Consider the following 13,806-nt stretch of genomic DNA (forward strand, 5'->3'; position numbering starts at 1 on the left):
TCGAGGTGGCAAGGCGACAACACTGTAAGGTGTTAGCCGCTCGAAGACCGCTCTAAGCCCAGGCAGCACAGGACTGTTCGGCCTTACTCAAGCCGGTGTACTTTGGCCGGTGATTTTCTGCCCGGCCTTTCTCCGACAACCATGTTCGGCCCCTGTCGAAATGTGGGCCTTTTGGCCGTTACGGCCATACTCCCATCCCCGTCCAACGGCCAGTGTTCGTCGGCCAGTCGACCGGGTTACGTTCATACGGCCAGACTCCAGCCGTAGGGCTCCGGCCATCCCAAACCACCCGTGTGCGGCTGAAGTGCGGCCACCGGAGGACAGCCGAGATGCGGTCATCGGACTCCAGCCGGAATCGGCCTTGCTACGGGCATTGTATTTCAGCCACAGTACATTTACTGTACTGAGGCCGGTGGACTACCACTGCATGCAGCGCAAGCCGATGACTCAATCGCGCTGTCCAGCAGCACAAACCTACCATTTTGGGTCCACTGCACCCACATCAAAGTGAGCCCGCGCGCAATCACCAGCTGTCCAGCCTTCAGCGCAGCCTGGCCTAATTATGAGCGTCAGTTTATACCAAAATTAATTTATTCTACAGTGCTCACAAATGGTCGTTGCTTTAATTGGTGTGCCTCTTTCACTGTCGAATACAACAAATATTCATTTCTTTGCAGAGGTGGAATAGATGTATTGTCCAGGTCCTGATATCTTCTGTGGGGTGGCTTACCTGTAATAAACAAGGAAGGATGGGGGGGGGGGCGGATAATTGCATACTTTAATGGGTTGAATTTCACAAAGCTGAAAGTGCCGCTTTTAGGCAATTTCTTTTAAGACAATACTTTCATGGTCTGACTAAATGAACTATTTTTACAACAGCTGCTTGAACAGTTTTTTTTGTATACAAAACCGGTGCGAATGCCTTCACGAAGCGGTTCGGTACTCCACCAAACACTAAGCAGCATTCAATATAATTTACTTCACACAAAAATATGTCCAGTATTTGCCCATTTTTCTTGCACAGAAATTTTCTACTCGATCAACTTTTCTGCTGATCTTTCACAGGGCTGATCCTAGAAGAGATCAAAGAAGTACTTTCAGTTTCAATGTATTTTTTATGTTGTTTTCATGAGTTACGTGCACACTCCTTAATAGACTAAAAGAACTTAATTTTCCTCTAAAGAAGTACTACGTTAAGAAAATTCTAGACGTGTTGCGAATGACGCCCTTCTTCAGATGGCTGCAGTTGTATCCCTCTGTGTTCACGCAAGGAAAGGCGTAAGACAAGACTTTAATATTTTCTGTCAAACAAATAACTTAGCCATTGTAGTTTCATACAGCAAACCTTGAATACTGCAACGAATAAAGCAATAAATATTTCATTGGTCAAGTTTGAATGCGTAGTGTTCTCAACCCGCCGGAGGCGAACTTGCAGCTCCGCAAATTTATTTATTTATTTATTTGATATTGTATTTATTTATTTATTTATTTATTTATTTATTTATTTATTTATTTATTTATTTATTTATTTATTTATTTATTTATTTATTTCTTTGATACCGGATTCGAATTTGCATGCATAATACTTGCATGCATAATACATTTGCATGCATAATACATAATACTAAGCATCAAATTTGAGACCAATAAACTAATTCTGCAAAGCGTGGTGAAAATTGTCATTATAAACAGCGGATAAAATCAAACATGGAAGATATTTACACTCTCGTATTAATCTAAGATAAAATGAATCGCGCAAGGCGTCACCTTAAAGGACAGTTAATATTTTGCTTCAAACCAGCGATCCCACTTTGGGATATGTAGAATGGCGCTTGGATATACTTCTCCCCAGCTATTCCAATTTTCGAATGATACATATTACGAAAAAATTTCAACCTCAGGTTTCGTCTATGATCTTTCCCTTCCTACCATTTAAGTTTAATTTTACTTTCCCTCATCCTAAGTTGACAGTGCCAATACCTAATACAATCGCACTGCCCTATTCTGTATGTTTTCGAGCGTATCAACCAGCTCTTTGCTGTAGGGATCCCAGAAAACACATGCGTACTCCTACATTGAGCGCACATGAGTTAAAAACGGGTGTTCTTTTAGGTTAGGTAGAGGTTCGCTGAAATTTTGTCTCGGAAAGCCAGAAACACGTGCAGCCGTAACTTTTATGTTGTAAACGTGCCTATTGCTCTAACAACTCGTTAAACTCGTCGTTGTTTATATTCGCCGGCCGTTCTTGAAGCAGCGCAATTTACTGTATACGCATTTAATTGGAATGAAGGTTTTCTCGTAAAGTTGACGTTAACACACTTTTTTAGGATTCAACGACTTTTCTGAATCAGCACACCAGGATGTTCTTAATTTGAATCATGCTTCAAGTATTCGGAATCACGTTCATTCGCTATAGTCCTGTAAATTACACAGTCATTCGCGAACATTTTTAACAAAGATTTGAGGCCACACAAACAAAAGAGGGCCCGCAACAGAGCTTTGGGGAATTCCTGAGGTCGCAGGAACATATCCGGACGAACAACCATTGAGGGCGACCAACTGCTGTCTTAGATAGATATACTCGGCTATCCATGCAATAACCGATTCATTCAGTTTATTGCCCGGATTGTACTAACAAGAAGGTGATATGAAACACCGTCAAATGATTTTTTGCCGCACAAGAAAATAGTCAGCTACTTTAAGCTTATCTATTGCTAGAGCCAAATCGTGCGTGAACTCAACAAGCTGCGTTGAGCAAGAAAAACCCAACGAAATCCGTGTTTGCTAGGATGCTGGCGATTATGTTTAACCAAATGAGTCATACCCCAAGTGTAGCAATTCTGAATTTCAAACACCGCAACTAAATTAACATCTAGGCTTCGTCATTTACAAGGCTCTGTTGTTATGGCAAATTCAAAATAACACTTGTTTCTAAATAGGCAGTCATAAAATCCCATGAAGTAACATAGTGCAGGGCACGAAGTTGACCCTACCAATGCATGAGCTTAGCCTCTTCTACGTTTATCACAAACAATTTAGTGCACATTGTTTTTCGCAGTATTATTGTGAGAAGAATAGCCGGAAACTTGCGCTTTTGCGCGTCCTTGCCTTTCTTTGGTGGGGAGTCCTTGACATGGCGCCGGTTGAGCTCCTGCGTGGTGGCCGCTTTCTCGACATCCTTCAAGGCCACTTATTTTGGTGAACCACCGCCATCTCGGGTCGGACATCGCTGCCGGGTCGATGTCTCCAATGGTCTCCATTTCTTGAGGGGGCGAGTAGCCTCGAGCTGATGCGTCGACGAAGCCGACGGCCGAGGCATTGTAGCGGCTATGTCTAGAGAGACTTAGCTCACCCGTCGGTGTGGCGCAGTCTTCTTGAGGCAATAAATGGCATTTCGATGGCCTAAATGTTTCCCTGGTAACGTCCAGCGAGTCCTTGCACCTTGCCCGTTCACCTAGAACACTCATTAGTGTTTGACAAACGTAGTTCGTTCATTTAAAACGCAGAAACACCGAGCGGATGAGAAACGTGTCTGCGCCATTCGATTCCCTAACGGCTCTTTCTTCACCCAGGGAAAGACCGGTCCTACATCGGCGGGTCTTCTTCCAAGCACGTCTGTGCTTGAATTCTCGGCGCCCAGACGCGCGCCGTTGTTCGCATAATGACGTATAACCTGATACCTTATGTCGGCTGGTCTCCGCATGAACACCAGTTGCCAAATATTCTGCGGCCGTTCGCTTGCCGTAATTCGGCCGAAGACCGCTAACCGAATGAAAAACGTACATTCTGAGGCCGTCAGTCGGCCGGTCTCCATCATAACACCGGTTGCCCGAAGAAAACGAATATTGTGCCGTCGGACGCGCGGTTCAGCGTTGAAAGAGCGGATGCGCGGCAGCCGCGCTACGGCCGGTCTCCTTTCGAACACCAACTGCCACAAGAGTATGGATATCCTGTGGCCTATCGCTTGCCGTGCTTCGGCTGAACAGCGCTTCCCGAAGGAAAAATGGATGCCCTAAAGCTGTACTCCGGCCGATTGCTTTCTCAACATCGGCAGCCGAAAGGCAACTGAATATCTGGCAGCCCGGCAGCTGCCGTTGTGCGTCTGAACACGGGCGGCCGGAGAAATACCGAAGCGCTGGTTGCCGAATGTTGGCCGTTCATCGTATGATGAGTGGCTGCCAGAACCTGGATGCTGGCCGGACATGCCAGAAAGCGGCCATAGACGTGGTGGTCTTGGGACACACTTTCTGTGCAGCCTGGGAGCGTTCGGTTTTGGCTTTGTGCAGGTGCCGCCAGCTTAACGTAGCGGTTTGACCACTCCGCGCGGTCAGTGACTTCGGGTAGCAGATGTCCTGTCTTTGCTTGCGGTTGCAATAACGTACGCGGGAAACGTACTAGGAGTTGCATGAGAGAGGGCGTTGGGTTATGTGACCGCAGGTGGGAACATGTTTGGGATTGGTTAGTTCTTGTGTCCAATTCGTGCTTCATATGAACCATGTTTAAAATGGTCTTCGCTCTTTCTTGGACGCCCCCTTTGGAGGCGTGGTTTTAGGGATCAAAACCAGAGTGTCGGGTTTTGTCCGAGAGAGAGAGAGAAAGAGAAAACTTTTTTAGGGTTTTTTCCGAGGTCGGTCTGTCGGTCGGTCCGTCGAGAAGGATCTAGTTCAGTATAGATCATGGCCGAAGAGGGTGTTGTGAATGAGGAAGAATATAACCGCGATTATGTCCTGATGTAAATACTCAGAGTGATGTAAATAGCGTAAATAAGCCTAATATCCAGCAAAAAAGGCAGCCCTCATCCTTCACCTGCTTCAAGCATGGTACGTCGGTCATCGTAGCCAGTCGGGATCGTCCTCTCAGCTAGAGCATCAAAAAACCCCGTTATTAGTCTTCATTTTTCACCCAGAAGATAGAGAGGCAAAGTCTAACTCCCCCCTCGCCCCCTTCTGATAGCGGGAACCACTTCATTAACGTGAAAAAAAATATATAAGCAGCCTTCTAGTGAATCGCTTCGGACATTCATGGCAATCTTGCCGAATTTGTTAGTGCCTTCAGCCGTGCATAAGAAAAGTATCCTAGGGTATAATTCGAAAAGAGCAGCTAAGAGTGCCAATAGAACTCACCCGCTCTCCATGTATACTTCTACTGTTCTTGAAGCCCTTTTGCATATGTTTAATCCCTTTCCTGTCAAAACTCAATCGCAATTTTCTTAAAAGTCAATGTAAATAAATTTTCATATGAATGCCGGATCAACTTAAGTGTTCCAATTCAATATGAGCCAATTCCAAACTTCTTACTCCTATATTAGTCAAAGTCATCTTATAATTTTTAATTACATGTGGCCATCAAGTTCCCCTAGCTGACACTTAAGATATATCACGTGATAGGTTTGACAGCGTTGCATTTAAGTCCGGTAACAAACTTTCGCTTGTTTCACAAGTTCGCGTTAGGTGGATCGGGCTCATTTGGAAAAGAACGCTGATGCGTACAGCCATCGCGTTTTTTTTTTACGTAACAATATCGCGGGAGCGTCGTCCGGTGAATAAATCAGCAGTGTCGTGGTGACTACCTTATCACGGTAAAAAGCGGCGAAAAAAGCGAGAACAGAATGATTCTACCAATGCAGCCGTCATCTGGTAGGCTGTTCGCGCAGGCACACCACAGCCCGTTTCCGCTGTCAAACAGCTGAGTGTAATCCTTGACGTGAACAAGGCGCACGCACATTAGCAGTCACCGCCCGTGACCATGCAAACTTGTGGAATACAGTACAGCCGCCCTGCTTCAGCCGCACGCCATCTCCGACTCACACACAAAAAAGCAAACCCCTCGCCACCGAGTCGCCGGCTGCGCTAAACTCAGCCGTGCATACAGTTTACAAATCTCTCCCCGTTTAATAAAGTTCTTCTTCTGAGCCTTAATATAAAATTAACATAAAATACAAGTTGTTTGCACGAGTAATTTTTATTTCTTCAATGTTTTTATAGCTTTTATATTTCAAAAATATACATTAAGTCGAGTCAAGATGACAGCTTGGTCAAGCCAAGATCTAAAATCACGTATACTGCTGGCATGGCTGCCTTCGAGGGGGTTGCTGTCACCATTCGGCGGCTCACATAGACACTAGCACCAGTGTCCCCTCTAGCGTATATTAGTATGAAACTCTATGCTGGTGTGGGCCTGTGATCACCTGGCGTGCGCAACAAGCTCACCTGTAGCCTGCGCGGTAGTGGTTGGTCCTCGTAGTCCGGTTTTGTTTGCACTGCGGCGGGCAGCCAGTTTCTTGGGTAACCTTTTTCGTTCCCCTGGCGCTTCGTCAGCGCCGCCTCATCAACTGTGCCAGTCGTGGAAAATACTCAGGGAAGCGAAGGAAAGCGCTTAATTCGCAGTACCGAGTCCAGAGGTGTCTTCTCTGTGTCTTTCCCGTGCGATGTGGCACGATTCCCATTCATCCTAGCGCCCGCCCGCAAATTTCACCTGCGTCTAATTTGACCAACTTTATGGTGCATGGTGACCTTCGAGTTCGAATGAACGAGACATTACTATATATGCATCTGAGAGAAGGGGATGAGGGCGTGTGCAGCGCTCAAATGTATCATTGGAGGGGGGGGGTGCTCTTACTACGACATGCACCCTCTACCCTTCTGGGCTACGCCACTGAGTTAAGTCATTTAAGCATGGAAGCAGGTACATTACCCGGCAGGCCGTGTCAGGTGGATAAAACCCGTAGTATTGCTCAATGTCATGGTCTCCTCCTTCTGTTCTGCGACTGCATATAAAGGTGCAGCCTATTTGGAGACCATCGCTTGACGCCTAAAACGAACACGAGTAGTTAAAAGCACATTTGTGAATGCAAAGTTATGACGTAATTTAGCAGTTGTAAAGTGGGAATGCTTTTTAAACGGCGCATACGTCAGAGTTTATTTCCACCGAAAAAAAACTAAACATTCTCATATTTTCTACCGACTTCGTTTCAGTTTCTATATTTTGAGACATATATGTATGACATGGAACAAATAAATATATTTCTTCGCATTTTAATTCATTTATTTTAATTTTTTCGGCATTTTATTTTGGGTAAGTGCCGGGACATGTACTGTTACACCGTCCTCAACTGTAACGAAACATATGCGAGTGCTCTCCGCCTTTGTGATTTTTGTGGAAAAGTTATGTAACAAAACCCTGGCCGCCCGCAATTTGGGGACATACTTCGAGGTTTCCAATATCTATGAATCTATATTTTACCAAATAAAATAATCTTCCACCACTCTATTACACCTGCTCAAGAACCAAGAAAAAACCACTGTAACTAAACTTTCATTTTTTTTTTAATTTTACGACAGTGCTTTGCGGAATTGTGCAATTGCTACATCACTTGACCCTACGTGCAGAAAGGTCCGTAGTATACACCAAAATGAAATCGTCTCATATTACACACGTCTTTCGAACAGAATGCCGGAATATTGCGACGTATAAGTAAGCAGGTATTTGTAATCAGTATCAGCTGCTGCACGTTGGTAACACACTGCTTTTCAGCAAAAATAAAACCAAGAAAGCCCAGTGAAATCTCAAAGAAAACATTTGGCAGCGTAAAGTTTAAAGGGACGCTGGAGTGATTGGCCAAGCATTGTGGAATCATTCCTGTAAATTGGACCTCTCAAGGTGCGTTTGCGGGAATTTAATTATTGAAAAAATCAAATGGAAAGCGCTGTCCCCCTCTCTGCATCTTCCTCGAAGATTTCTTCTGCCATTTTCGAGTCATGCTTACTGCAGCAGGCTGGGCTTGACTGCACTATTGCGCGGCTCGCAGACCCTGCGACAAAGCCCGTCAGCCGGCCGCCGGGGATGATCGCGATTCGCTCGCTCAACTAAGCTACGCCCCGATTTGTGCCTGCAAGAATGTTCGTTTAGTTTGTAGACTGCACCCAGCTTAGTAAAGTACATGAAATTACAGTAGACTGAGAGAGAACACAGTTTAATGATACTGACGAGGTCAGACCAGCAGAGAGCCTAATATGCTACGTCAGGTGAAAGGTGAGACCAGGGGCCGTATTCTATAAAAAACGGGCGTAGCTTTGAAACTACGGGGTAGCGCCATATAAATGCATGTGTTCTGGTGTTGGGGCCGTCGTTTGGGGTTCTCTGCAGGTGGGTGAGCCGCAGAAAAGCGCTGTGGCTAGCGCGCGAAGCGACAAGTGAAACGACGGGGGGGGCAGTGGGTGTCGCTTCGCGCCCTTGCCACAGCGCTTTTCTGCGGCTCACTCTACCTGCAGAGAACGCCAATGCGACGGCCCCAATCCCAGAATACATGCATTTGCATGACGCTACCCCGTCGTTTTAGAGAATTCGGCCCCAGTTAAAAATGGAAACAAAAGAAGACAAGGAAAAAAGAAAGACCAAAGCGAAAAAGGCAGGAAGGAAACAAGGAAGCAATCCTAAGGAAACGAAACAATATAATAAGCAACGAAAAAAAAGATACTGCCTTTTTACTCTGTGAAGAAGGATGACCTGCGAAGCTGTACGGAGTACACGAAATGCACGAAACAAAACACGTTTGTTTGTAATTGGCGACCGAGCGGTTAGCAGCTGGCCCAATAAAACTTTACAGGACTCGAGATATACTCTAGTGAACATACATGAAGCCGTCTGTTTCCCCCCCGTGTCGTAGGCATCTGATTGTCTGCGTAACACGCCAACCCAATTCGCTCGACCACTGAGGACCCCGGAAAGTTCGCATTGGGCGGTGGACGTACACGTTTAAACCGCCCGCCAGGACAACCGACATGTCATCGGTGAGGTCATGAAACCTATATCTGCAGGTGCGAGAACCCGCCCCCCCCCTCTTTCCTGCACTCTGAAGTCGTGCCGGATATACCGACAACCAGATTTGTGCGCGTGCTCAGCCTAAATGAAAGGCACCACCAAAACTGGCACTGCCAACAAAAAGGCACCGCCAACCCTCTAAACAAGTGGGAAAAGAATGCTACGCATTAGTAGGTTAATCTCTGAATATCTGCAGATTTCTTTTTGGTGGGCGTAGTGCACGACAGAAAAATCCAAACACAAATCCTGGAAAGTCCTGCTTTAACTGAGCCTCAGTATATCTATTGGTATGGCTCACATGTTTACTGTGTAGAAGTTGCAGACTAAATCCTTCCCATCTGGAGCAGGGAAAATTTGCTCTTGACGTCATTTCTGGCACGCTTGTGTAACCCTAGCGGGTACGAAGGCATAGGTGAGATATGATAATATTGCTGCAAAAGCTCCCGCAGGTCTGGAGCAGACGTCTCAGCTCCGCCAACGGGTAGCGTCGTTGTCACGTAACAAAATCGTAAACAAACATGAAGCCGATCCTGCGTACGCAAAGCTATGGGCATTACGCGTCTACATTCAATGATAGTTCCCACACTGGGTGTCGTTTTTTGGACGCCGATGGAGGCCGGCAGTATGCGCGGCCGCATGCTTTCTAGTCTTGAAATTTTCTGCTGACAGGGGACACAAAGCTCGAAGGCTATAGCGGACATCCTCAGATGGGGTCATAAAGACGAAGAAGCGAGTAAACTTTGCAGCTTCCCGTATTCCTAAAAAGCATTAAAAAATATGTAAAAATGATGAGAACTTCTCTATCAAACTTGTAATGGTGGGTGCCCATGTCACCATTCGGGCAAATGCGGCGCCGATGAAATTGCGATGTGCGCATCATCATTATCATCACCATCGCCACAGTCATAATTGTTGTCATCATCATGCCAATCAAATCAGTCTATTTACGCCCACTGCATGGTAAAGGCATCACTTATGGATCTCCCGGTATCATCCCGGTTCTGTGCTAACTGCTTCCAATTTATCCCCACAAACGTCTTGACCTCATCTGCCCATCTAACTTTTTGCCATCCCCCGGCCACGCTTGCCTCCTCTAGGGATCCCCTCTGTTAGTCTTAATGACCAACGGTTTACTTGCCTTCGCAGTACATGCCCTGCCCACACCCATTTCTTCTTCTTAATTTCTACTAATATGTCCATCACACGCGTTTGTTTCCTGACCCACTCCGCTCTCTTCTTTTCCCTTAATGTTACGCCTATCATCTTCCGCTTCATTGCCCTCTGAGTCATCCTCAATTTAAGTTGAACCCCCTTAGTGAGCCTCCAAGTTTCTGCCCCGTAGGTGAGCACCGGTAAGACGCAGCTGTCTTACACTTCCTTTTTCAGGGACAATGGTAGGCTGCCATTCATTATCTGAGATTGCCTGCCAAATGCACTCCCACCCATTGTCATCCTACTAATTCTCTCTGTCTCATGGTTGGGATCCTGGGTCACTACATGGACTAAGTAGATACATTCGCTTACCACTTCCACTGGCTCGCCACCTATAGCAAACCACTGAGCTGTCCCAAGCTTATTAAGCATCACTTTCGTTTTCTGCATTTTAATTTTCAGGCCCACGATTCGACTGTGCTTGTGCAGTGCGGCAATTATGGTTTCCAATTCGTCGCCCGAGTTACTTAGCAAGGCAACGCCATCAGAAAACCTGAGATTACTCAGGTATTCTCCATTACCCCTTACGCCCACCATGTCTCATTATAATGTTCTGAGACATCGTGTAAACATGCTGTGAATACCATTCGAGAGATTGTGTCTCCTTGTCTGATGCCCTTCCTTATAGGTATTTTACTGCTCTCCTTATGTAGGGCGATGGTAGCAGCGGACCCATTGTAGATATCCTCTAGTATTCTTACGTAATGCTCGCCTTCACCCTGATTCCGCAATTTCTGAATGACTGCTCAGATTTCGACAGAGTCAAATGCTTTCTCATAATCTATGAAGGCTATATAGGAGGGTTGAGTATACTCCGCGGATTTGTCTATCCCCTGATCGATTGTGTGAATATGGTCCATTGTTGAATAGCCTTTACGCAACCCTGCTTGTTCATTTGGTTGACTGAGATATAATGTGGAAGAAATTCTGTTAGCGATTACCATGGTAGGTACCTTGTAGACAATGACAGTAGGGTGGTCGGCCTGTAATTTTTCAAGTCCTTCATGCCACCTTTATTATGGATATTAATAATAATGATGTTCGTGTTCTTCCAAGAATGCCGTTTCTCATGGTCGTTAGGCTTTCCGTATACAGGTGCGTTGCGTTGCCAGTTTTTCTAGTACAATTTGTGCACCATCATTTAAGAAGTCTGCTGTTACTGTATCCCCATCAGGTGCTTTGTTCTCCTGCATTTCTCTCAAAGCCTTTTTTCCGAAGTAAAGTTCGACATCCATCTGAATGGAGCCATACGGCTACAAAGGAAAGCTATACAGTTTCCTCAGAAACTTCGTAGTTGAAGAAAAGTTTGTCCTGGTCCAGGAGTCGAACCCGGGACAACCGCTTAACCGGAGCAGTCGCTGTATCAACTGAGCTAACCAGGAGGCTAGTCGTTTTGTAGTGCAAGAGCGAATTGATCAGCAACTCGAAGTAAGGGCAGGTTTTAATCGACAAGATTTAGGGGAAATCCTCAAGGTGGGAGCGGTGGTCCCGGGTTCGTATCCCGGACGAGGACGATTTTTTTTTCAGCTGCGAAGTTTCTGAGGAAGCTGTATAGCTTTCTTTGTAGGCGTACGGCTGCATTCAGGTGGATGTCAAATTTTCCTTCACAGAAAATTTCTCCTCCTTGGGGATTTCCCCTAATTCTGGTCAATTAAAACCTGTCCTTCGGGTTGTTGATCAATTCTCTGTCGCGCTGCAAACGACTAGCCTCCTGGTTAGGTCAGTTGGTAGAGCGACTCCCCCAGTTAAGCGGTGGTCCCGGGTTCAAGTCCTGGACCAGGACACATTTTTCTTCAAAGACGAAGTTTCTGAGGAAGCTGTATAGCTTGCCTTTCTAGCTGAATGGCTGCATTCAGGTAGATGTGAACCTTTCCTTCGCAGAAACTTACTCCACCTTTTGGATTTCCTCTATATCTGGTCGATTAAAGCCCTTTTTACTTCTTTTATCGTTACTGGTGGGATGTCTATCTCCTTTGAACTACTTCCTCGTAAGTTATTATCCAGGTGCAGATCTCCACTGTACAGATTTATGTACAGATCGATATCGCTACTGTATAGAGCACCTCGGATACAATAGCTATTTTATCCCCATTTGTGATGACGTTTCCTTGCTTGTCTTTAAGAGCATACATGTGATTTTTCCCACGCCTCGATGCCTCTTCACTGAGTTTGCCATGTGTGGCGTACGGTATCCTTATCCCCACAGCAGCGACTTCGTACCGTGCAATGTTTAGTTTCGTGAAAGCGATAACAGCTCATCTGGTAGCGAAGCTTTCGGGTCCAAGTGCCGCGAGGGACGCTGAGAGCGAACTCATTTCTGTCTGAAACCTTGCACGAAGCACCCGTCTAATGTGCCCGGAGCACGATATGCAAATATCATCAGCATACAGAGAAACTGCGGCTGGTCGAGGCAAACACTTTTTAATGCTGACGAGGGAAGTACTAAAATGTGTTGGGATCAATGCTCTGCCTTCTGGAGCGTCAAGAGGTACAGTGTATTGTTGCACCGCCATACGATGGGATTACAAAAATGCTTCTGTAGCGAAGACAATTGGACAGCCAGTCAAATATATGGCCACCAATGCCTGTTGTAAGGGTTTCAGGCGCCAGCGACGCTGCAAAGTGGAACGCGTGGGAAGCTGCGGTTTACTGAAGGACGCATGAAGGGCTTTATAGCAGCCAACTTCCTAAGAGCGAACAGCCTTTGGATCATGCCGCCTGCATGGAGACGAAGTGTCTTGAGCCTCAGCTGGGCTGTGGCGTTGTTTTGAACGGTGTGTTGCAAAGCACAGCACGAGCTTGGGAAGGCGTGGGTCAGATGTTCGACGCGCTTTCCGCGGACGTGGCAGCGGTTGCTTCGGGGGCCGCCTGCGCGCACGTTTAGCCAGAGGGACAGTTGTAAAACCAATTGGCCCGACGCGCTTCTGATAACGGGGAGGCTTGGAGCTGTCAACTGGAGCGGGACAGTGGTCGATTTGGGGAAAGTGCTCTCTTTGTTGGCCCGTGCGCCCGCGGAGTAGAGGCGTGCGAGGGTGTGCGCGTAGCGGCTCGGGATGGACGCGGCAGAGGCGACGCCTCAGCCGGCCGCCGTGTCCTTTTGTCCATACGCGCTGTTTCTGGCCCACGGTCCAATTAATGGGGCATCGCCTGTCAACGGCGGAGAATCGTGGGGATGCGCCGGGTCGTTAAGATGGATGTTTATGGGTTTCAGCTGGTTTGAGTGGCTGTCCGGTGTCGGACGAGAAGCGGGGAACAGGCGGCGCAGGCCGCGTTCGTGGAGGCTTGTTCCCGGCCGCTTGCAAATGTCTCCGCGGGTTTTTGAGTTTTTGTTGTGTTTGGTTTGCTTTTGATATTTTCCTTCTTTCTGTTGTGAGAGAGGGTGACCGATGTCTCAGGGTTACGGGGGGCGTTGCCCACCGTGGTTTAGGCCCGCGTATACTAATCCATCTTATCAGGTCCCCAGGAGATACCGATTGGCCTATGTATCTGTGGTGGGGCTTAAGTAACCCATTAAAACCACGAGACACGAGGTCTCGGGGTATAATCCTCAGGGTTTTAATGTGCTATGCACGGCCGGCGTATTGCCGGGCTAGCCAGGTCAGGCTAGGGAGGATCTCACCACTTGGGTAGTCTTAGGTCAGGGTCCGTCGCTGACGGGGGTGCCGCGGGCACAGAGTGTTAGCTGACCTAGAAACCCCCTTTATTTCCTACTCTGTCTACTTCAGTCTGTATATATCCTGTATATGTCTCTCGCTTAAATATAGTTTTAAAAAC

General features: G+C 46.8%; 1 protein-coding gene across 1 annotated transcript in view; it reads right to left on the reverse strand.

Annotated features, from left to right (window-relative positions):
- Window positions 1-13,806, reverse strand: part of LOC144137649 (uncharacterized) — a 146,703-nt gene that overhangs the window by 43,913 nt on the left and 88,984 nt on the right. Inside the window, exon 6 of the mRNA XM_077669588.1 lies at window positions 6,694-6,810. Within this exon, the coding sequence (XP_077525714.1) occupies window positions 6,694-6,810 (117 nt within the window). The remainder of the gene's footprint in view (window positions 1-6,693; window positions 6,811-13,806) is intronic.

The sequence above is a fragment of the Haemaphysalis longicornis genome, unplaced genomic scaffold (genome assembly GCF_048455015.1).
Source record: "Haemaphysalis longicornis isolate Haplotype H1 unplaced genomic scaffold, Haemaphysalis longicornis Haplotype H1 scaffold_43, whole genome shotgun sequence".
NCBI classification, from domain to species: Eukaryota; Metazoa; Arthropoda; class Arachnida; order Ixodida; family Ixodidae; genus Haemaphysalis; species Haemaphysalis longicornis.